We start from the raw sequence: 25,556 nt of genomic DNA, 5'->3' as shown, positions 1-25,556 counted from the left end.
TGGTGATGGAAGGAAAATTTTCAGACTGGAAGCTGGTTACCAACGGTATACCACAGAGATCAGTGCTGGGTCCTCTGCTATTTGTGATTTTTACCAATGACTTGGAAGAGGGGGCTGAAGGCTGGGTTAGTAAATTTGCTGACAACACCAAGATTGGCGGAGTAGTGGATGAGGCGGCGGGCTCTTGCAGGCTGCAAAGAGACATAAATAGGATGCAGAGCTGGGCCAAAAAGTGGCAGATGGAGTTTAACCCTGATGAGTGTGAGGTGATTCATTTTGGTAGGACAAACTTGAGTGCAGATTACAGGGTCAACAGCAGGGTTCTAAGGAATGTGGAGGAACAGAGATCTTGGGGTTCATATCCACAGATCTCTGAAGGTTGCCACTCAAATGGATAAAGCTGTGAAGAAGGCTTGTAGTGTGTTGGCGCTTATTAACAGGGGGTTTGAGATTAAGAGCCGTGGGGTTATGCTGCAACTATACCAGACATTTGGAATATTGCGTTCAGTTCTGGTCACCTCATAAGAAGGATGTGGAAGCATTGGAGAGAGTGCAGAGGAGATTTACCAGGATGATGTCTGGTTTGGACGGTCGGTCTTAAGAGGAGAGATTGAGGAAGCTGGGGCTTTTATCTTTAGAGCGGAGGAGGATGAGAGGCGCCTTAATAGAGGTTTATAAGATGATGAGAGGGATTGATAGAGTGGACCTGCAGAGACTGTTTCCTTGAGTGGATGTAGCTGTTACTAGGGAGCATAACTATAAAGTTCATGGAGGTATAGGAGGGATGTCTGAGGTAGATTCTTGACTCAGAGTGGTTGTGGTGTGGAATAGACTGCCTGTTGTGATAGTGGAGTTGGATACTTTAGGAACTTTCAAGTGACTATTGGATAGGCACATGGAGCACTCCAGAATTATAGGGAGGAGATAGCTTGATCTTGGGATTGGATGTAGCTCGGCACAACATTGAGGGCCGAAAGGCCTGTATTGTGCTGTATGTTCTATACTCTTAAAAATATGGCACGCATGGAATGTTTTGCCATTTAATTTTTTTGCAGAATCAGTGCTGTCATCATTTCATTGTTGCAAAGTTTATTCTGATTGCCACTACCATCCAGCCAAAGTTTGCAATTCAAGATTGTACCTCACTCAGATTTGCTGCAGACATTTAATCTGTCTTATTTGTCCTGTTATTCTTACCTAGTTTAGTTCAGTTTATTCTTTATTAGTCAAGGCTTGCATTAATGCTGTAATGAGGTTAGTGAAATTCCCCTAGTCACCACATTCCAGCACCTGTTTGGGTCAATGCAGCTAACGAACATGTCTTCCAGACTGTGGAAGGAAACTGGAGCACCATATAGACATGGGGAGAATGTGCAAACTCCACATAGACAGTGACCCAAGCTGGGAATTGAACCCAGATCCCTGTTGCCGTGAGACAGCAGTGCTAACCACCATGCTACCATGCTGCTCTTGCCCCTGTGCTGCCTTATACCTACTGCAACAATGAAAATGTTACTGTGAATGTTAGTTGGCATTCATGTCAACCGAGTATTCCAACCATGTTAGGAAATTCATAAATTCTTGTGAGGTAGTGCAAATTTCACAAGATTGTGTTAGTCATAATCAATAGATGCACAGTGAGTGGTCATGCTGCTATCATTTATATAGAATAGGGTGGCTCAGTGATTCGCACTGCTGCCTCACAGCGCCCAGGTTTGATTCTTGACTTGAGTAGCTGTCTGTGTGGAGTTTGTACCTTGTCCTTGTGTGGGTTTTCGTTGACTGCTCTGGTTTCCTCCCGCAGTCCGAAGATGTGTGGGTTAGGTTGATTGGCTAGGCTAAATTGCCCCTTTGTATCAGGGGTACTAGCTAGGGTAAACGCATGGGTTATGGGGATAGGGTGGTCTTGTGGTCAGTGCAGACTTGATGGGCCAAATGACCAGCTTCTGCACTGTAGGATTCTATGATTCTGTGACATTTTAGTATTCATTAAGAGTCTAATTTGTAAAATATGGACTTGACATTATATCAGATGAACTTGCAGCAGGTGGTCAGGAAGGCGAATGGGATGCTGGCCTTCATAGCGAGGGGGATTGAATATAAAAGTAGGGAGGTCTTGCTGCAGCTGTATAGGGCATTGGTGAGGCCGCAGCTGGAGTACTGTGTGCAGTTTTGGGCGCCGCACCTGCGCAAGGATATTTTGGCCTTGGAGGGAGTGCAGAGGAGGTTTACTAGGCTGATACCGGAGTTGAGGGGGTTGAGCTATGAGGAGAGGCTGAATAAACTAGGCTTGTACTCGTTAGAGTTTAGAAGAATGAGGGGAGATCTCATTGAGACGTATAAGATGATGAATGGGATGGATAGGATAGAGGTGGAGAGACTCTTCCCGCTCAAAAAAGACAGTAGGACTAGGGGGCACAGCCTCAAGATAAAGGGGGGGCGGTTCAGAACGGAGTTGAGGAGGAACTTCTTCACTCAAAGGGTGGTGAATCTCTGGAATTCTCTGCCCGTTGAAGTGGTGGAGGCTGCCTCGCTAAATATTTTTAAGAAGCGGGTTGATGGGTTTTTGATAAGAGAGGGGATTAAGGGTTATGGGGAGAGGGCGGGAAAGTGGAACTGAGCCACGACAGATCAGCCATGATCTTATTGAATGGCGGGGCAGGCTCGAAGGGCCAGATGGCCTACTCCTGCTCCTATTTCTTATGTTCTTATGTTCTTATGTTCTTAAAACAGTAGTGCTTTCAATGAATTGATGGGTGGCTTTGAAAAATAATCTGAGAGCATAACTTGGTCAAGCTATTGATGTATTTGTAGTCTCTGATTTAGAAACAGGATATCTACCACATACCCATATCAATTTACGTTATGATTATAGCCAGACTCTCTCAATATTCTGCCCAAAAAAAGGGAAAAGTCCAACCCAGGCAATTGCTGCCCATCGATACACTCAATCATCAGTGAAGTGATGGGAAAATGGTGGTGTTGACAGTGCTTTCAAGTGGCACTTAATCAGCAATAGACCTGCTCACTGATGCTCTTGGTTTCTGCCAGGACCAGCCACTGTCCTCATTATAACTTTTATCCAAACATGGGCAAAACAGGTGAAGTGAAAGGGACTGCCCTTGTTTCCAAGGCAGCATTTTACTGAGTGTGGCATCAATGAACCCTCACAAATCTGGAGTCAGTGGGGTGTGGGTTGACTCTTCACTGGTTGGAGTTATTCCTCACACAGAGGAAGATGCTTATGATGCAGGAGTTCCTCAGGGGAATGGCCCAGGGTGACCTTGGCCCAATCACCTTCAAATGCTTCATCAATGACCTTCCCTCATCATAAAGTCACAACTGGGAATTGTGTAATCATAGTCATAGAGCCAGAGGTTTATGGCATGGAAACAGGCCCTTCGGCCCAACTTGTCCATACTGCCCCTTTTTAACCCCTAAGTTAGTCCCAATTGCCTGCATTTGGCCCATATCCCTCTATACGCATTTTACCCATGTAACTGTCTAAACGCTTTTAAGAAGATAAGCTTGTACCTGCCTCTACTACTACCATTGGCAGCTTGTTCCAGACACTCACCACCCTCTGTGAAACAATTGACCCACTGGACCGTTTTGTATCTTTCCCCCCTCGCTTTAAACCTATGCCCTCTAGTTTTAGATTGCCCTACCTTTGGGAAAAGATATTGACTATCTAGCTGATCTACACCCCTCATTATCTTATAGACCCCTATAAGATCAACCTAAGCCTTCTGTGCTCCAGAGAAAAAAGTCCCAGTCTATCCAGCCTCTCCTTATAACTCAATCCATCAAGTCCTGGTCGCATCCTAGTAAATCTTTTCTGGACTCTTTCTAGTTTAATATCCTTTCTATAATAGGATGATCAGAACTGTACACAGTGTTCCAGGTTTGGCCTTACCAATGTCTTGTATAACTTCAAGAAGACGTCCCAACTCCTGTAGTCAATATCCTGACCAATGAAACCAAGCATGCTGAATGCCGCCTTCACCACCCTGTCCACATGTGACTCCACTTTCAATGAGCTAAGAATCTGTATCCCTAGATCTTTGTTCTATAACTCTCCCCAATGCCTTACCATTCACTGAGTAAATCCTACTCTGATTCAATCAACCAAAATGCATCATTTCACATTTATTTAAATTAAACTCCATCTGCCATTCATCAGCCCACTGGCCTAATTGATCAAGGTCCCGTTGCAATCTTAAATAACCACCTTCTCTGTCCACTATGCCAGTTTTGGTGTCATCTGAAAACCTATTAACTATGCCTCCTAAATTCTCATCTAAATCATTAATATTAATGACAAATAACAGTGGACTTAGCACCAATCCCTGAGGCACACCACTGGTCACAGACCTCCAGTTTGAAAAACAGCCCTCTACAACCACCTTCTGGTTTCTGTTATCAAGCCAATTTTGTATCCATTTGGCTACCTCACCCTGAACCCCATGAAATTTAACCTTAGGCAATAACCTACCACATGGTACCTTACATGTTGTCTATGTAGACAACATCAACTGCATTGCTCTCATATATCTTGGTTACCCCTTCAAAAAACTGTCAAATTTGTGAGACATGACTTTCCACCCAAAGCCATGTTGATTGTCTCTAATCACTCCTTGTGCCTGTAGATCCTATCTGTCAAAATACCTTGCAACAACTTAACCACCACAGGTGTGAGGCTCACTGGTCTGTAGTTCCCAGGCTTTTCCCTGCAGCCCTCCTTAAACAAAGGCACAACATTTGCCGCCCTCCAATCTTCAGGCATCTCACCTGTAGCTATCGATGATCCAAATATCTCTGCAAGAGGACCCGCAATTTCCTTCCTCGCTTTCCACGGTGTCCTGGGATACGCTTCATCAGGTCCCAGGGATTTATCTACCTTGATGTGCTTTAAGACTTCCAGCACCACCACCTCTGTTATATGTACACTCCTCAAGACATCACTATTTATTTCCCCAAGCTTCCAAACATCCATGCTTTTGTCAACAGTGAATGTTGATGAGAAATATTCATTTAGGATCTCACCTATCTCTTGTGGATCCACACATTAATGACCTTGTTGATCGTTAAGAGGCCCAACTCTCTTGTTACTCTTTTGCCCTTTATGTATTTGCAGAAGTTCTTCGCATTCTCCTTTGCCTTATCTGCCAAAACAACCTTGTGTTCCCTTTTTGCCCTCCTGATTTCTCTCTCAACTCTACACCTACACCCTCTATACTCTTCAAGGGATCCTTGATTCCAGCTGCCTAAGCATGTCATGTGTCACCTCCTCCTCCTTGACCAGGGCCTCAATATCCTGAGTCATCCAGGGTTCCCTACTTTTACCAACCTTGCCATTCATTTTCGGAGGAATGTCCTTACCCTGAGCCATGGTTGTTCCTGCCTGATATCTGATCCTGCCTTGCCCCAGTTTAGAATTTTAATGTTTAGGCCATCTGCAAGCGCCCTTATGCAGCAAGACTGGGACAACATTCAGGCCTCGGCTGATAGTGGTAAATAACATTCACTCCACACCAAGCGCCAGGCAATAACCATCTCTAACAGAAGAGAACCAAACATCTCTCCTTGACATTCAGTGGCATTACTATCATTGAATCCCCCACAGCGTTCTGGAGGTTACCAGTGAACAGGTATGTAGATGTAGTGGCTGCAAGCGTTGGTGAGAGATTGGAAATTCTGCAGCAAGTAATTCGAGTTCCAATTCCCCAATACTTGTCCACTACCTACAGTGCACAAGTCAGGAGTGTGATGGAATACTTTCCATTTGCCTGGGTGTGTATTGCTCCAACAGCACTCAAGAAGCTTGCTACCATCCAAGATAAAGCAGCTTGCTTAATTGGCGCCCATACAACAGTGACAAGTAGCAGAGGGAGTGTATACCATCTAAAACATGCATTGTAGCAACTCACCAAGGCAACTTTGACATATCTCTACCACCTAGAAAGACAAGGGGATGGGGTGGGGGAATGCACAGGAACATTGCAATTCCTTCGCTGTCAGTGAGTCAAAATCTTGGAACTCCCTTCCTAAGGCACTCAGTGTACCCGTGCCACATGGACTGCAACAAGAAGACATCTCACTACCACCTACTCGAAAGCAATTGGGGATGGACAGTAAACACTGAACTAGTCAGTGATACCAACATCAGGTGAATGATTTTTTTAAAAAAATACAAAGTTATCAAACAGGTTTAAATGTGGAAGCAAATGACCTGGTTTTTAAAGTTTGCTCAAATAGAGTGCACCTTGTTATTAAAAGATTCTAAATAAACTTGGCCGCAGTTTAATTTTTGTTGTCGGGTTAGATTGATTGGCCATGCTAAATTGACCCTAGTTCAGGGGGGTTAGCAGGAAAAATATGTGGAGTTATGGGAAAAGGGCCTGGGTCGGATTGCGGTTGGTGCAGGCTCAATGGGCTGAATGTTGGGATTCTGTGATCTCCCTTTTAAAAGGAAATTGGGCCAAGGAAATGGCTGGTCTTTTTCTTGGACATGGGTAGGAATACCTATCTTCTTTTCTCTGTTACAGTTAGGTGTAGCATTGCTTTACCCAGGAAGCTCTTTGAAATACACACTCATCTCAGAAGTCATTACGTCAGAAATATTTTACTTGCAAGTTGCATAAGATGCACACAAGATACTGTGAGACAAGTCCTGTTTGGGCAGAGGCCATCATAATTAGATTATGTTGTCAATTAATTGTCTAGTAACACATCAATTATTTCCAAATTAGATGTGTCCTGCGATTTATTTTTCTAGATGCATCAACTGTACTTTTGGGTATTTTATGCAGATCTCAAAAGAATAGAATTGAGACTCTCCAACATGCAAAAACCATTTCAAGGTTGGCATCTTGATTAAACCAACTAATTTTTAATCGAAGGATAGCAATACAGAGGGTCTCTAAATAGCTCAGTTTTTGATGGGCAAATTGAAGCCTAGCAATCCGAGGGTTGCTGTTCTGTATTTTATTTTCAAAATATCCCAAAAATGACTTCTAAAAAGAAAATCTGATACTGACCTAAATTTCCAGTGATCGTGTTATAATTCATCAATGTCAATTTAGTTACTATCCCAAGAGAATGCATAGGCATTCCAAGTCTGCTCGAAAACAAGGACTCAATGAATTGTGTACAAAATATTGTTTCTGTATGAATGTAAGGCTTCTTATAGGATCATATCTTTGTGGAATTCCACAATGTTTCCCAATAGTCATTGGGTATGTAAATAAATGTGGCAGCTGGTTTGCATGTAGCAAAGTCCTAGAAAGCACCGATAAATGATCGGATAATCATGTGTTGGCAGTTAAGGGAGGAATACAATCACAATATTATAAACTTTTCTGTTCCTCTTCAAATCGTGGCCCTGAGATGTTTAACATCCAGGCAGATGGACCCTTCTGTTTCAAAGATAGAGAAGACAAAACCACAACGCAATACTACCTCAGTACTCCAGTAATAATTTTCTAAATGTGTCAAACATAGAAGCTTCCTTCCACCCTGTTTGAATTTTAGGGACGTGAGGCGGTCGTGTGGGGCTGGTGAGCTGAAGTGATCTGAGCATGTTATGGTTACTATGCATCTTTTGGTAAGATGAAATTAAAGCAAGCATAGAGGATTCTGTTTTGTATAGAGATTTAGAACTGATCTATATGTGCGACCATCAGTAACCACAGCATTTAATTTCACTACTTTCTGCAAAATCATGGCCTGCCATATCCTTCACTCCACCAGTAGCATTAAACAAAGGTATGAACTCTAATTCAATGCAGAGTACAGAAGAGCATGCCAAGAGCTGTGCCAAACATTCCTGAATAATGGGATACCAACCTGGTGAAGCTACAGCATAGAAATATATGCAGTCAAAAAGGTGGAAGAAGCATGCTATGAATAAAGCTATGTGATCCCACAGTCAACAAGTCAGATTAAAGCTCTGCTGTACTGGCACGTCTAGTCGTCAATTAAACAACCTGAGAGAAGATAAGACACAGTTATGTCAACTTCCTGACACGTGTGCGCACATACCCGTGAAGTCCATGCTATCTCTTCTACAGAGTTTGCTGGCGCACACCCAACTTTGGGAGAGCACCACAAATCAACACAAAAATGAGACAAGAGCTGCTTAGAAAAAGCCTACTATGTTGTTTGCCTCCTAAAACTGGCCCTGCTGTAAGTCATGAAGTGGAGATGCTAGCATTGGACTGGGGTAAGCACAGTAAGAAGTCTCACAACACCAGGCTAAAGTCCAACAGGTTTATTTGGCAGCACAAGCTTTCGAAGTCTCAGACTACTTTAGGCGAGTGAGGTGTGTTCACAAACAAGGGATATACAGACACAAACTCAATTTACAGGATAAGGTTGGAATATGAGTCTTTACAGGTGCAGACAATGTGAGTGGAGAGAAGGTTAAGCATAGGTTAGAGGTGTGTATTGTCTCCAGTCAGGTCAGTTAGTGAGATGTTGCAAGCACAAGCAAGTCGTGGGAGTTACAGATAGTGTGACATGCACTCAAGATCCCGGTTGAGGTCATCCTTGCGTGTGGGGAACTTGGCTATCAGTTTCTGCTCAGCAATTCTGCGTTGTCGTGCATCATGAAGGCTGCCTTGGAGAAAGCGTTTCTCAAAACAAACCTAAGATCCTGGCCTCACTCGGAATCTTGGGTTCATGTCACACTCTCTAACCCCCATGACTTAACTGGGCTTGCAACATCCCACTAAGTGTCCTGGCTGGAGGCAGTACACAGCTGTTTAACCTGTGCTTGGCTGCCTCTCCGCTTACATTGTCTGTACCTGGGAAGACTTGATTACCTGTAAAGACACATTCCAAATATTATCTTATAAATTGAGTTTGTGACTATATATGCCCTGTTTGTGAACACAACTCCTCACTCACCTGAAGAAGGAGCCTAAAACTCCGAAAGCTTGTATTACCGAATAAACCTGGTGTTGTGAGACTTCTTATCCTGCTGTAAGTAACAGAAGTAAAAGCCAATAACGAGTTCCAAAAGGTGACCAGGAAGTTTGATAAATTGGCTGCTACTAGATCATTTAGCAAATTAGGCACTGAGCCAGCTGAACCCAACAGTGTAAGTCTTGCAGACTGCTCCTTTACAACCTTGCATCTTCAATCCTGAAAGAAATGTTTTGATATGATTAAGATGACATCCTTTCTGTACAGAGCAGAGATTGATTGGGAAAATAAGATACTGCATACCATTATTTTTCTGAAAGGGCTGTCACATCCCAATCAATATTTATTAATTGGCCAAAAATTCTATTTCTCTAAGTACTGGCATATTTTGCTCCAATTCAGCTCTAAATTACCTACCCTTAGTTACAGTGAATTGGCATCTCATAACCTTTTTTCTATTAAAGTTTTTTTCGTTTTCAGAACAGTTTAAAGAGCCATTTGGGCTTCTTGATGCAGTACATTTGTAAAATATAGAGTCATTTTACAATTGCCTGGAGTCACTTTCTTTCTCATTTTGTAGTAACCATTGGAATGCATTTGGACACAATAAAATATATTTAAATATGCCCACTAACATTTGTGGTCCTTCATCTTGCATTTCAGATATACCGGGCCAGTGTCAATTTTGGCCATCTGGAATAGTTTTTTTTTTCTCTCCAGTGTACACACTTTTTCTGATCTGTACACATGTAAAATCTCAGTGCTACCAAATTATTTTGCCAGCCTCTGTCAATGGAGATAGACTTATGCTAGGTCTGAAAATACCGCAGTTTTTCAGATTGATGTACAATCATTCATGCACGATTACAGGATGACAGATGTGAACCTTCAACTACACACTCTTTGCATTATGTCCATCTTCCTCAAGTTGACAGAAGCAGACACCTGTCTCTAGGGATTTTTTTAACGGAGTAGTCACTCAAAGCCACTGTTTTGCTATTTGGAAGCTATGATTTTTCTCATAACATTGATGGAGCAACTCCATTACGTTCCGAACAACCACCACTGTCAAATTGGTAAGACACCCACCCCATTATAGTTGCCTGTTGCAATTTTCTGTTCTGACATTTAATAGTGACGCAAAATAATTTTGAGCTGCTGCTTGCAGAGAACAATAGATAGAGGACTGGAAGACAAATAAAAAAATGTGCACTTTTGGGTAAGAACATCAGAGGTGGATAAGTAACGTCAAAATCATTTAACTAAATTTGCTGAAGAAGATGAATTCTCAAATCGGCAGCTCGATGTAGTAAGTGGATAAAGGTTTAGCACGATTTGCGTAAGCATTCAACTTCTGTGTATACTTCCTTCAAGAGCATTTTGGGAGTTAAACGTTCTGCACTGTTCCACACAACTGGTCTCTTTTTCCCCCTTCACGTGCCTTGGTTTGTTCTTCAGGGCAAAAGAAAATTTTGGGAATTAAAAAGAGGAAAATGCATGAGTCCAAACCATTGTGTGGCTTGTATGTCTGTTTTGCGGCCAGGGCAGTGGTTGTGTGAGAGATCAAGTTGAATTCAAGCGGCATTTGTAACTGTCAGTGCGTTAATCTTTACGTGCAAATCTGATTACGATTTGCCATAGTAGAGCAGATTAGACGTGTCGGGGTCAAAAAAATCTGTTAAATTGCTATCTGCACTGTTAAACATTCTTTTGAATGTTCATGAAGCACCTATAGACCTTTTCATTTCTGTTGCAAGGCTACAAAGCCTGTAATGCCATCCCAAAATAATCTCCAGTATCTAAGCGCAATTGTCAGCATCAATTTAAAACAGAAAAGCATAACTGTTGCACTGTTTAAACAAACACATTCATGGTTTAATTGCTTTTTATTTATTTGCACATGTGCAATATGGGTACCAGTTGTCAGTGACTCAACTCTGAGAAAATCATTCTGTCACTCCATTTTTTTTGTATGTGTCTTTCCCTCACTTCCTGCCTCTTCCTCTTACTGTCTCTAATTTCATTTTCTTCTCATTCCTTGACATCTGTAGGTATTTGACTCTGGCATTTAATAAAGTGAAATAAATGTATTAGTAAGAGGTACATCATTTTTTCCTAAATAGTTTTACAATAAGGTAACATTAATTAGTAAAACTACCAACCCAACTACTATTTAGTTATTGTGCATACTTTAATCAGATAATTTATACTTACGCATGTCTTTACAATTCCATCACTGTTTTATTGTAGGTCAGATGAAAGTGACTCCCCCTCAGAGGTACAAAGGTACATTATATAACTTGTTGCTCACAATTCAGCACCTTCTACTCTAGCGCTCATTGCTTCTAATATTTCTGCATGCTAATGGTGCCTTCAATTGCCACTTTTTTAGACTGATTGCAATGTACTGAACTGTTTATGGGAGCTTTTTGGAGGTTGGTGTCTTTGTTTCAGGCGATAAATAATTGGTAATATTGCTACTTTTGTTTGGATGATTACCCTGCTTTTGATGTTGCTTGTTAAACTTACATTTGCTTTGTTTGTGTATTAAATGGTTTTTGGTAAGCTCTAGTGGCTGAAGAATAACCCTAACTTTTCCCATTTTGTAGATGTGAAACTTTCCCTTTGTTAATAAAAGAAGTCTAAGTCTAATAGTCTTAAGTCATAAATTGCAGTGCATGTTTTTAATGATGAATTTAGACAGCTGAAAAAAAATGTTGGCTGCTTTCCAAAAAGCATGAACAAGTGAAATTAATGACATGTTTTTATGCGTTCAATTTTTGTGTCGAAATGATGTGCTTCTAAGAGTCATCCTGTCTGCACCAAGGACTTTTGGCTCATTTCCTTATCAACGTTGCTGTAAAATGATGTCCCATGCATAAATTTCAAAATATTATTATGGTGTATTTTCGGAAATGACTAGTCAATTCTCTGGTATGTCACTTTTACTCTGTTGTCACTAATCCTATTTTAGATTAGTGACACCTAAATAAGAGAATTGACAACTTTTTGCCAGTAGGCTTCTTCCACTTATGGAATGAGCCAGAGCCTTCAGGAGAAAAGGAAGAAGGGAAGAAAGCCTGAAAATATATTGACCCAAATCTTGATCAAGGTGAATAAAGCACATTACAGCGTGCCAATCAAATTGGTGAAAGGATAGCAAAGAGCTAATGAGTAGTTAATCACGCTTAACAAATTTTGCCCTCAATTCGGACCAATCCATATGTGTTATCCCATATTTTGGCAGAAAATTGCAAAAACAAAATACTCTTGCTTTGGTCTATAATAAAATATAAAATTGCTTGCTAATTATCACATTTTACACTGTTGTAGAAAAATAGAACTAATTTGTAAATGCGACCTGAAAGAATAATGCAGTGCAGCCCAAGACCATTTTTATTTCATCAATTAAAAATAAATGTAAGCAGTGCAATTTTTCCCCTTTTGTCTGTCCTGTTGACCTGTCGTTATCTAGAAAGATTTTATTTGTCAACCAGTTTTATTCCGATTTATTTCACAGGGGAATAATCAACCTGTTTCCCAGCTCCAAAGGCAATAGGAGTGCACCCCTTTACTGCAATCATACAGCTGAAGGACACAACAAGGCAGTGCTATGCCTAGATGCAACAGATGATCTTCTATTCACTGGAGCAAAAGGTCAGAAAATTTGTTTCAAAATGTAGGTGAAAATAGATTGCATAAAATTCACAGTATTATCTTCCCCACAACAAAATTTAAGGTTAAGTGGGTTAAAAATCAAAAACCGGGGGGTGCATACCCAACCTGCCACCTATGTACCCATTACCATTTTATGACACAGGGTAGCGTGACAGGGAATTGTCCTCCTCTTGGGAGGTGGGATCCTTCTTTATCTTTTAAATCAGGCTCCAAATTACACTGTGGAAACTTGATTTAAATTGTCAGTTGATTTCTCTAGAGCTTTGGGAATCCCGATAAAAAAAATTGAGACAGAACCTACTAGCTCTAGAAAGAACTCCAGGTATACTCGAGTAGGCATGCTTCCCCGACTCATCAAGAAAGTCTTCAGACTCTCCTTTGCTGATCATAGCCTCTATTTAAGAGTCTCTCTGAATGCCGGCAACCGTATCCACTGTTGCCTGGCCTCCTGTCAAGTCTCCTTGTCAGCATTTCCATGCACTCTTTAACACTCTTGCACCTCCCTCACCATAGAATCCCTAGACTGCAGAAAGAGGGCATTCAGCCCATTGAGTCTGCACTGACTCTCTGAAAGAGCATCCCACCCTAGCCCTCACTCTACCCTATCCCTGTGACCTCAATGTGGCTAATACATTTAACCTGCATATTGTTGGACACAGTGATTTTACCATTGCGTTGTGCCCATTTTCAGGTGTGAAAATTTGGTAAAGTCAAGGCAAGTTGCACAAGCTGCGCCCACTCCCATGCTGGTTCATATTTACCAAAGCCTGAAAAAAACCGCGATCAGGAACCTCCGCACCACACACACATGCACACGCACGGATCGCAGGCAAAGTGGCAGTGGCCTTCCCTCTCCCCTGCTATCCCAGATCCATCTGCACATGGCCCCCATCTCCCCCTGACTCTGGCTATATGACTCCTCCCTCTCTCTCCCCTGCTCCCAATCATGGAGGTACTGATCCATCCCTTCCCCGCTCCCTCTGCATCTCACTTGCCTTTCCCTCAATGCTAACAAGCAAACTGCATTTAACTTGCTGGACGCACTGTCAAATTCCTGCAGTTGACCTGCCCTAAGTGGTGGAGGCTGCCTCGCTAAATATTTTTAAGACGCGGGTTGATGGGTTTTTGATAGGAGAGGGGATTAAGGGTTATGGGGAGAGGGCGGGAAAGTGGAACTGAGCCACGACAGATCAGCCATGATCTTATTGAATGGCGGGGCAGGCTCGAAGGGCTGGATGGCCTACTCCTGCTCCTATTTCTTATGTTCTTATGTTCTAACAAGACTTGTTCCATAAAACCCCAAGGATGGATGGGCAGGCAGCGCAGGATAAAATGTCCAAGCGGCCAGCATCTAGATTTATGAGAGTGACCTCAGCAGATGGATCTGGGGTAGCGGGGGAGGGGGAAGGCCACTGCCACTTCGTGTGTGATCTGTCTGTGTGTGTGGGACAGAGGGGAGGGTGTGCACTGCCACTATGCCTGAGATCAGTGAATGGGGCGGGGGGGGGGGGGGGGGGGTCACTGCCACTATGCCTGAAATCGGTGGACAGGAGACAGGAAAGGGGGCTGTGATCAGTCTGGGTGGCAAGTTAAATAAGGAAGTCAATAATGTTGGGAGGGTAGTAGTGGGGGGTCTAATGTCTGTGGGGGCCAGGGTGAGGCATCATCTGGCCTGGGAGGGATGTGGCAGGGAGCAGCATTTTTTTTTGTGCATGCATAGTTAGAGGCTGTGATCGGAACTGCAGGGTTTTGAGCATGTTAACCCAGCCAACAGGCTTCTGCAGCAAGAATTGGCATCGCTGATATTTTTGAAGGCATAGTGCATGTGGGAGTGGGGGGAAGGTAGGGACCTAAAAATAGGTCTAGAAGACCGATCTCCCCATTTCAAGTCCACCCAACTCGCGCCTTAAGGGTGAATTTCACATGGCGAATCCACCACACCTGCAGATCTTTGGACTGTGGTTTCCTCCAGAGCACCTGAAGGAAACACTTGTAAACACAGTAACAACATGCAAACTCCACACACAGTGACCCAAGGCTGGAATTGAGCCCAGGTCCCTGAAGGGCAGCGGTGCTAACCACAGCCACCTCATAAACAGAGCATTGTCTCAAATACCATCTGGTATTTGCAGCCTCACGATTGCTAGTTAAAATTTGATCAGCCATTAGGTGAATTTTCTCAAGTTTTTGTTTTCTCAAGCACAGAATTAATTCAGCTTCATGCAAAAGTATTTATTTACAAATTGCCGTATCACAGAGAAACACCTCAAAGCATTTCACACAATGAATTACTTTTAATACCTTCTGAGAAACTTTGATCAATCAAGAGCATCTACAATTTGAAGAATCACTTTTCATTGGAAGCATCACTTTCTCTGAACCATTTGAGATAATAAAGGCTTCAAGATCTTTTCTGTTGTGCGTAGTTTCCTGGCCTGGCCAACATGGTACCAATTGTGAGGTTTTGGTTAGTTAACCCCAATGTGTTAAAATCAGTCCTATTCTGCTGCTATATATTTAGCAGGGTCTCAGTCATAGGTCCTGAATCTTACTATTTTTCTTTGTTTGTACAAGGAAACAAGAAGACATGTTACTTGATCCTTTGTTATGAAAGCAGAAGGGTTAGGGTTAGGTTCAGGCAGCAGAGAGAAGCAGGATTAATCTTTTGTGTCTTGTGACTTTTCAGACTTGAAATGTTAACTTGATTTCTCTCTCCACTGATGCTACCTGAGCTGTTTGTTGAGCATTTCCAGGGTTATCTGTCTGTCTTTGTTTCAGATTTCCAGCATCTGCAGTATTTTGTTTTGGTGCTTGATCCCTTGTGGCCCTTTCTGTGAGTTGAAAGGAGAATTTGCTTCAGGAATCTATGGGCAGTTTAATAACATTGCAGATAAAGGAGGGTGCATGGAGGGAAATAACTGTGTACATGTGTTCCACCCTAGGGTATAAAACAAGTGGCAGGCTAACTGCATTATTCCTTTCTGTAAACTTTTTAACAGATCGCACTTGTAAAGTATGGAACCTCGTAACTGGGCAAGAGATCATGTCTCTTGGTGGACATCCCAATAACGTGGTGTCTGTCAAATACTGCAGTTATTCCAGTTTGGTATTTTCTGTTTCCACATCTTATATTAAGGTGTGGGATATCCGAGACTCTGCCAAATGCATTCGAACACTAACGTAAGTATCTGTCCTGATAATTTAAGATTTTACTTTAAAACTGTTCAAAAGGTGCTTTCAACTTTCTTGGTTAGAATTTAAATTATTTGTAAGCACATTATAAAGTTTTCAATATAAACATTTTAGAAATTAATCTTCAGTACTAGTTATGTGAACATTAATTTGCCTATATTTCACATAAGCTGTAGGCCACACAAGTTTCATTTTGTAGTTTGTACCTGCCTGACACCCTGAACAAATCAGTATAAGCCCCAGTAAGCAAGCACATTGCTTTGCTTTGACTCCACACACAAGTTATCAATCAAGTTATTCATACAGTACAGAAGAGGCCCTTTGGCCTATCAGTCCGCACCAACAAAACTACACTTAATCTATACTAATCCCACTTTCCAGCATTTAGCCCATAGCCTTGTATGGATGATATTTCAAGTGCTCATACATGTACCTTTTGAAGATTGTGGGGTTTCAGACCTCTAGTACCTCCCCAGGCAGCTTATTCCAGACTCCCACCAGCCTCGGTGGAAAAAGAAATCCTCAAATATCCTCTAAACTTCCTGTTCCCTACCCAAAAATTATGCTCCCTCAATACTGATCCTTCTTATCCACCTGTCCATTACCCTCATAATCTTGTACATCTCGATCAGGTCTCCCCCCCCCCCCCCCCCCCCCCCCCCCCCGAGTGTTCTCTGTTCTAAGGAAAACAATCCAAACCTATCCAGCCTCTCTTCATAGCTGAAATGCTCCATTGCAAGCAACATTCTGGTGAATTTTCTCTGCATTCTCACCAGAGCAATCACATCCATCAAAGGTGAGGCAACCAAAACTGCACACAGCTGTGGTTTAACCAAAGTTTTGTACAGCTCCAACATAACCACCCTACTCTTATAATCTGTGCCATGATTGATACAGGCAAGTGCCCCATATGACTTCTTAACTACCATATTAATCCGTTCTGCCATGTTCAGGGACCTGTGGACAAGCACCACAAGATCTCTCTTCCTCTGAGCCTCCTGGAGTCCTGCCACTCATTGAATACTCCCTCTTCTTGTTCCTCCTTCCAAAGTTCATCACCTTGCGCTTTTCAGGGTTAAGTTCCATCTGCCCAATCCATCTAGATCTTCAAACTTACTTATCATCTCTTTTCCATCACCTTATTCTCATCTATAGATTTTTATATGGAAGATACTGATTCATGTGTTACATCACCATACAGTGGCCTTTGTCACACAACCACCGTCTAAGACCTACCACTAAGCCAGTTTTGGATCCAGCTTGCCAAGTTATCCTGGATCCCATTTACTTTTGCCACCTTTATCAGTCTCCCATCTTGTCAAAGGCTTTGCTGAAATCCATAAACACTGCATCAATTGTGCTATCCTCATCTACACACCTCAAAATTCATTCAAATTGACCATGAAAAAGCTGGCACCTAATGCAAATGAACATTTAACTATTGAATGTGCACAGCTTCAATGGGCAGTTCTCAAATTTTGTTATGTAAATTTTCTGAAGAAATTTATGTTTCATGTTAAGAAATGGTAAGATCATGGCTAATGAAGATAACTGTGTAATTCAGCATGCAAAATAAATGTATTGTCTTTCAGGTCATCCGGTCAGGTAACAACGGGGGATGCTTGTGCAAATACAAAAAATAGAACGGTTACCATCCCTCCGGGAGAAAGTCAAATAAATCAAATTGCACTGAACCCCACTGGAATGTTTCTCTATGCTGCCTCGGGTAATTCTGTGCGGATGTGGGACCTCAAAAGGTATTTTGTCTTCAAGTGAAGGAGATTTGGTTGTGTAGGGATTTCGTTATGCTTAAGTTATGCTTTAATATTTGTTTGTAAGCAAAGCTTTGCAGTACAGTTGAATATAAGCATAAAAGTCAAAGTCAGCCTCTGCATATTTTCCACCAAAGATATTGTCATAGTTATATAGCACGTTTGAGTTTTTGGGAGCTTGCAAAAACACTTTGAGTGAGATTTGCTCTGATAATGGCAAAGGCTAATGTCGGGAAGAAGGGTGACATTGAGGCCACCAATGGCAATCCAGTCGTATAGTCTGGGACTGCGAGAAAACATTTACAGTCACAGGTTCTACAATGTGTCACTGGGCTCTGCTTCACCTGCAAATTAGCAACACTGGGTGTCATTTTTAAAGGCCACCTTTGTGCAAGTGTATTTATTAATGTCAGAAATAGACTTACATTAACACTGCAATGAAGTTACTGTGAAAATCCTCTCATCGTCACACTCCAGAGCCTGTTCAGGTACACAGGGCAAGAATTTAACATGGCCAATGCACCTAACTTGCACATCTTTCAGACTGTGTGAGGACACCGGAGCACCCAGAGGAAACCTACGCATGGGGAAAGCATGCAGACTCCACACAGACAGTGACCAAGCTGGGAATTGAACCCAAGTTCCTGATACCATGAGGCAGCAGTTCTAAGCACTGTGCCACCGTGCTGGCAAACCAGGGAACAATCCTCATCCAGATGCACCCCCTGACATTACCCTGGCACAGCCCTCTTCCCACTATAGCCCCTTTTGCCCCAACAACTCCCCTGCGCCCCCCCCCCCCACCCCCCAAAGTGCTGCACACACCTCTGGGTGTACTGCTCGCCAGGTGCACACCTGACACCAGTCATTCTTCATCCTGCCCTGTCATCACGCCGGTGTGGATGGATCTTTTCACGGGGGTGTATGATTCTGGTATGTGGGCCCAATAATGAAGTGCTAATCTGTCACAATGAGGTTCGCCGTGTTAAGCGTCAGGAAAGATGGCCTGTCACTGACATTGGGGGAGGGGATCATTTCTTGCTTTTATGCCTTGTGAAATGTGACTTTGGCTTTCTCGCAATACTTTCCACTCCTGTCACCAAACCTTCCCAACGTGAACAGGAGCAGAAAATCCCATCCATAAATTCTAATTACTAAATTAATCTTTTTATACTTGTTTTTCTACCAGGAAACAAGTCTTTTTGACATCATGTAAAAAAAAACAAAACTCTAGTTTGTGAGCTTTGAAATTGTGCTGTAGTTACCTTGTATTTGTCAAGAGAAAAGCATATGTGAATACTGTTAATTTTTTTGTGTGATGTCTATAATTAACAATAATTGGTGACCATTTTCCATTTTTAAGGTTTCAGTCCACTGGAAAGCTGACTGGCCACTTAGGACCAGTTATGTGCCTTACCGTTGATCAAACTGCAAACGGGCAAGATCTCATTATTACTGGGTCCAAAGATCACTACATAAAGGTAGCATTTTTATCATACAAAAAGTATTTTACCACAAAACTTGCATTCATTTATTGCAGTTCTCTTTTAAATGAATCCTGTGCTGCAAGGTTTAAATTTAATTTGAACAATATTGTGAAATATATTTGTAACACTTGTAACGTAAAACAATAACTTAAATGTGCTTTTTGAGGCCAAATAAAAATTGTGTACAATACCCTTGATGTTTGTCAGATATGCTGAATTACTGTTCTTAAGTTAATTAAGACATCCAACATCTTGAAATTAAAATGCAGCAAAATTTTTTAATAATATACTATTAGAGATATTGGTTACATCTGAGCCCTAACAGTTCCTTACGATGCTTGGGGGGGAAAGAGGTAGTAAGCCTTGTTGGATCACTTTTCCACGCCCTCCCCCATAGCGGATTGTTGTGCAGTTTTCAGGGATTTGTAATTTAATGATCATATAGTCAGGATGTCTTGGCGGGTGTCCTAGAAGGAGAATAGTGAAGTAGTGGAAAAATTTTACATATTGACTAAAAGCCTGTAGAGCTGCAACATAAATGCTCCTTCCGAACTGAACTCATCCTTGTATTAGCTGGCTGTTTTGTTACATTTATTCGTCACAACCTGTATGTTGAGATGGGGCAGGGACCATCACCCACAATTCACTGCACATCAACTTCCCACCAGATGTCAATTGAGAACATGGACAGAATTTTAATCTCCCCTCATCAGGACTGTCTCGGCAGGGAGCTGAACATTAAACGTTCTGACTTGGGTACAAATGCTGCCACTAAAGACTCGCTTCCTCGAAGAGGTGAAAGGCGTGGAGGCATAAGAAAAATATCATCATTAAGGGTTGCAATCTACATTTTGTAACTGCTGTAGAGTTTACTTGTTTCTCAAATTGCATTGCCCTCAAGTTCAACCATTTTAACAGCCCTTCTCCATCCCCTCAAAACCACTAAAATTTGATTATTGTGGAGTAAATTAATCCATAGTATTCCTTACCTTGTGTAGATATAACTTAAGAAGTAAATGTTACGGCTTAAATATAAATATCATCCTTTCACCCCTTTCTGTTTAGATGTTTGATGTAACAGAAGGTGCTATAGGGACTGTAGGCCCTACCTACAATTTTGAGCCACCACATTATGATGGCATTGAATCGCTCACAGTCCTGGGTGACAGCCTGTTTAGTGGATCCAGAGACAATGGGATTAAAAAATGGGACATGGTGCAGCAAGAACTACTCCAGGTATGAATATATAGCAGTTAGCTGATGGCTTCGTAAAACTCATCAAAAGGAGAAAAAATGAATTCTTCTATTCCACTTCTCGTGTCAGACTGTGATTTTCCTCCCTGCTCCTAACATAAACCTCTCATCAGACTTATCTTTTCTATGCTATCACTTCATGCTTCTTGGTTGTCTGCCAAGTTAGCTTCATTTGCCCCTCATTAGCACCATACATAAAATTCCACAGCACAGAAAGACGACATTCAAATAATCCAATTGGGTTTCACACTGTGCTGATTACGCATCATCCTGCAAAACTTTCCTTTTCAATACACTTGCCAACATAATTGGTCAGTTACTGTCCTTTCAGAGCAGCAATAATCACACTGCTATTTTTAAACCTCATCTTTAACTACTTTGCACTCTCCAACTACCATCAAATCCTGAGACCATTTTCCTCAAGCTTCTGAAACATGAAACATAGTCAGCTTTGTTGTGTTTTGGTCATACTGTTTTTCTGTCTACCACTGCTACATTATCATTAAGCCTATATGAGGTAAGTTGTCTTATAAGATGAGGCAGATCTTTCTGCAGCTTAATGCTGAGATTGCCATCTTTGGTCGCTGCCAGAAACGTCAGTCCTTATTCCATTTCCCTTTCTGGGATTCCATTCAATACACTGGTTCAAAGCTTTGCTGGACCTTATTACTAAACAACACAGAAACACATACTCCCATCTACATAAAAGCTTTTATTTTCATCCTTCTCTTCTGCTAAATCTTTATTCGTGTCTTTGTCATTTGCTAACTGCTTTTTCAATGTCGTCGTTGCTGGAATTGAGCACTATCGAGAATAACTGACTTTTTCAGAATTTGTATCCAATATCCTTTCCCACCCAAAACTGACTCACCTATCACTCCCATACTTGCTGCCGTTCATTAGCTCGCTAAGTCTTTGTCTATTAACTTCAAAAAACTTGTTCTTGTTTGCAAATTCAAAAGACTTAATTCTTCAATGCCTCTGTGATTTTCTCTAGTCCTTTCCCTGCTTGCATCCCCACAATTCTTACTCATATGCAGTATGTTTTCCTTACTTTTTTGCTCTGCAGTCTTCAACCATCTTAGTCAAACATTATGAAACTTAGTACACCTTGACGCATCTTTCACTATTTGCAAAAACTGCTTTATCTATACTTAAGATCACCTCTTCTAAACACCTTCCTACTCCTGCTTGTGTTTGACTTGAAACGGTAAAGTCCTTTATCTAAATGCAAGTTGTTGAATCTTGTTTGAGATTTTCTGTGATTCTGAGAGATTTGCTTTCTGACAGTTGAGTTGAGGACGTCCATTAATTTAATAAGGATCAATTTTACGTTAATAAGTGCAGAGCTCATGTCCAAAAATGTTGGGGACATTGTCATTAATGATGTTCAAAATGGATTTGATTTTGTTTTTATTTTGATTTCACTTTCTGAAAGTATTGCAACCTTGAAATATTCAGTAATTTCTACACTGCTTTGTAAAACAGTATTCAATTATATGGTTCACCTGCATTGTTCAGATACTATTGTTTTTAATATTTAAATAATATTTTACACTAGAATAATAGAACAGTATATTTTTCAAAACTCAGTATCTTTCACAACCTTTTTGGCATTTCTGTTTTGGAGTTCTGCCATTATATATTTATATTGACAACTCTTTGTCTGAACAAGCACAGCACCCTAATTCATATATCTGCTTATCTGTTACTTTAATTTACAAAAGAAGCTCTTGGTATTTCTCTAACTGTTTATTGAAAAACAGTACAACATTTCATATCAAGCACATACATTTTGCCACACAGTGCATTTGTGACTAATAAATATAAACTTTTAAACATCACAGCTTACGTTAACATGCATGGCACAGTGGTTAGCACGGCTGCCTCACAACTCCAGTGACCAGGTTTCAATTCCTGGCTTGGGTCACTGTCTGTGTGGAGTCTGCACGTTCGCCCCCTTACTGCGTGGGTTTCCTCCGGGTGCTTTGGCTTCCTCCCACAGTCTGCTTAGCCATATTAAGTTCTCCCTTAGTGTACAGATACCGGAGTGTGGTGACTAGGGAATTTTCACAGTAATTTCATTGCAATGTTAATATAGGACAATCCAAACTCCTCCAAGGCTTCTACTTGTGATAATAACAAATTAACTTTTAGTGCATTTAAGAGATGCCAAAGATGGGGCAAGTCAAAGAAGGCAGAGCTGTGTAGAATATGCTGTTCCAGAAAGCAGGGTTACATTATTTAAAGGCTTTCACTGGTAGTGGACGAGTGGAGGGAGGAAGTGTTGGTTAGAAATTGGATGGGATTTGAAGAAGGAAAAATGGGGCGGGGGGGCAGTTCTCTGAAAATAAGTGTCGAATTTATGTAAAAACTGGATTAAATCCTGCTGGTTTTTTCAGCAGAAGTTTAAAAATGGATATCCCGCACTCTTGTACACTGCAGAGTGCCTCGGAGTGAATCATGCTAAAAATCAGTGGGTGGGGCCTATTCCTGGTGGAGAGGCCAGCAGCATAGCGCTGAGCAGGCCACTGCGCATGCACTGATCTGCCAGTGTCGAGAATGGCGAATGTGCAGTAACCCACACTGCTGACCTCCTGATCACTGGCCCCTCAAACATGGCCTGCCAACCTCGGTGTCCTGATGGCCAGCTCCAGTCACTGCTGAAATTTGGATTAGTGGAGGCCTGAATTAGCTCAGTACATGCAAGATGTTGAAATTATTGAACAGGTGGTCAAAACAGTTGGAGCTCCTTAGATGAGGCTGGAAAGGACACAGCAAGAGTTTGTGATTGAGGGGAGTAGTTTGGATTGTCCTTAACCATGAGTAGGGAGGGATCTTTCCTATCTGAAACAGCAGAAGACGATAATGTGAATACTCGCATCCCAACCTAGACAATGATTTGTTGCTTAATTGAAATCCTTTAAATCTTTTGTGTGACTAGTTTCAATTTCAAGGTTTTGACATGATTTTGTTTTCTAGCAAGTCCCAAATGCTCACAAGGACTGGGTGTGTGCCTTGGGGATTTTACCAGGCAGGTCAGTCCTACTTAGTGGCTGCAGAGGTGGCATCCTTAAACTTTGGAATGTGGACAACTTCTTACCACTTGGGGAGATGAGAGGACATGACAGCCCCATAAATGCCATTTGTACCAACTCTACCCATATCTTTACTGCATCAGAGTAAGTACAGAAGATCATTCTTGAAACCTTTACAATCAGTCTTTATCATTATGTATAATTGTTAAACTTTAAGCAAGACAAAATCCCTGTATATAAAACCCAATCTTTAAAAGAGTGTATATTTTTAAATTTAAATTTCTTTCAGTGATCAAACCGTCAGGATTTGGAGTGCACGAAGACCATCAGACGGACAGATGTTGGAAACTGCAGATACAAGTGATGATGTCAGCAGCTAAACATAAATACAGCAGCAAAGAAACATTGCCCTTATCAGATAGCACTTTTATGGTGGTTGAACGAGCAGTTTTAACTGGGCTGAAGGCAAACTGGAAGACATAGCATGACTGTAGCGATTTTCATCAGTTCTGAACATACAGATTCGGAGTCCTTCATTCTATTATCACTCAACAGAGAAAAAAAATCTCATTGAGATACCCAAAACATAATGCATGACTGTGTTTTAGTGTTGTGAGAATAGTAATTGTGACAAGCTTTACACTATGCAAAGCTGTTATAATGAGTCTATTCAGTCTGCTGCAGCTTTCAGAACAGCAAGGCTTAAACATCAAAAAAAAATAGACACGCATAGCAAATCATAATCCAATACAGCTAATGGGAATTGCAATGTACTTGGTCTGTGGCATTGCCGGAAGAAGTTTGTGCAGGTTTTAATAGATGCAGCAAATGTGGCCTCAGTGTTTGTGCTTCTGTACAATGTACGTCGCTGTTGCATTACTTTAAAGACTGGATTTTGCAATGTCTATTTACGCAGCAGTATTCTCGTTCTCTCACTCAAATGTTTGTAGCAAAGATTTGGCTAGAATGTACCTGTGTTTGATGTTCCCATTTGTAACATTATCATATTGTCCCTCACTGCTCAGACTGCTGTCAGTCTCATCCGCCTGCTTTTCTTTCAAATAAGAGGAAATGGCTACTGCAGTTGAGTGGATAAAATGCTGCTATATTAACGGTGAGAAATAGTGCATATTTGCATTTAATTACTAACAGTTAACTGAACAGTTTCACCTGGAGTGGAAATACACTGTATAAAGTGACTTTGAAGAGATGAAACATGTTACATTGCATCTGGTTGATTTCCAGGTGCTGTAGAATGTAGATAACTAAATGGGGATATATTTTATTTAGCTTTAGACCTTGAATGATAGTGTGATTTTACTAAGCTTCTGAAAGTTTTATATAAATAAGCCAGATTGTTTTAGGTTTTATTTGATGTTTCTCAAGTTTGCTTGTAACAAATGGCCAAATAAAGGAATGTGTGCTCAAATTACATATATATATAGCATGCTGTCAATTGAAAGGAAAGGACATTACATCTAAGTGCACTGAACCATGCCATTTCAAACAACATTTATCTACGGCAGTGTGTCTCAAGTTACAACGTGAATTGTTTAAATTATGCCACCAGTTTTAAAGATTAAATGAATCATCCATAAATTGCAGATACTCTTTGGATACAAAAGTCATCCAAGAAACAGAACAAGTGAAATCAAATTTCACAAGATGTTCCTCTGTTTCATCAACAAATATTGTTTCCAAAAATAGCATGTTAGACTATGTAAATATAAAGTATAATCAATTAATGGATCACTAGGTAAATTCATTGTGTGTGGTAATGAGCATTTAGGCTTGGAATTGATTTTCTGGGTTAGTTGTGATGGGGCCCCTATAATTAGTCTTGCTATTCATAGGACACAGAGAAGGAAAATCAGCTAATGTTCCTGAGTCTAATTGTTGCCCAATGACCTTTACCAAGAATTGACCTTGAGAATATTAGATGAAGGTGGCATGGACTCAGCTATGATGCTAAAATCACCTTCCACCTTAGCAGAAAAAGGGATACTTGTCTGTAAACATGTACTGTCTGGTACATCAGCTTCCCCTTGTGGCATCAAATACGTTGTATTTTATCCCTAGTACCTTGCCTGTTAGATTCTTCCAAGCATTTCACCTCCTGAGCATCAAACTACTTTCTTTACACATTCTAACTTACTTTTCATTAGTTTCCTAGTTGCTCAGTCAGTATCCATTGTGTGTCAAAGTAA

The 25,556-nt window shown here is 41.2% G+C and overlaps 1 protein-coding gene across 2 annotated transcripts in view; it reads left to right on the top strand.

Moving 5' to 3' along the window:
• kif21a (kinesin family member 21A) overlaps positions 1-24,781 on the top strand; it is a 153,813-nt gene extending 129,032 nt beyond the window's left edge. For both annotated transcript variants that reach the window (XM_080207281.1, XM_080207282.1), the window contains 8 exons: positions 11,179-11,214; positions 12,449-12,585; positions 15,606-15,786; positions 17,391-17,555; positions 18,934-19,051; positions 20,123-20,293; positions 23,294-23,493; positions 23,639-24,781. In XM_080207281.1, the coding sequence (XP_080063407.1) occupies positions 11,179-11,214; positions 12,449-12,585; positions 15,606-15,786; positions 17,391-17,555; positions 18,934-19,051; positions 20,123-20,293; positions 23,294-23,493; positions 23,639-23,729 (1,099 nt within the window). In that variant the 3' untranslated portion in view covers positions 23,730-24,781. The remainder of the gene's footprint in view (positions 1-11,178; positions 11,215-12,448; positions 12,586-15,605; positions 15,787-17,390; positions 17,556-18,933; positions 19,052-20,122; positions 20,294-23,293; positions 23,494-23,638) is intronic.
• Positions 24,782-25,556: the final 775 nt, after the last annotated feature.

This window comes from Carcharhinus amblyrhynchos, chromosome 19 (genome assembly GCF_965287045.1).
Source record: "Carcharhinus amblyrhynchos chromosome 19, sCarAmb.v2.hapA, whole genome shotgun sequence".
NCBI lineage: Eukaryota > Metazoa > Chordata > Chondrichthyes > Carcharhiniformes > Carcharhinidae > Carcharhinus > Carcharhinus amblyrhynchos.
This window is presented reverse-complemented; position numbering and strand designations above follow the sequence as displayed.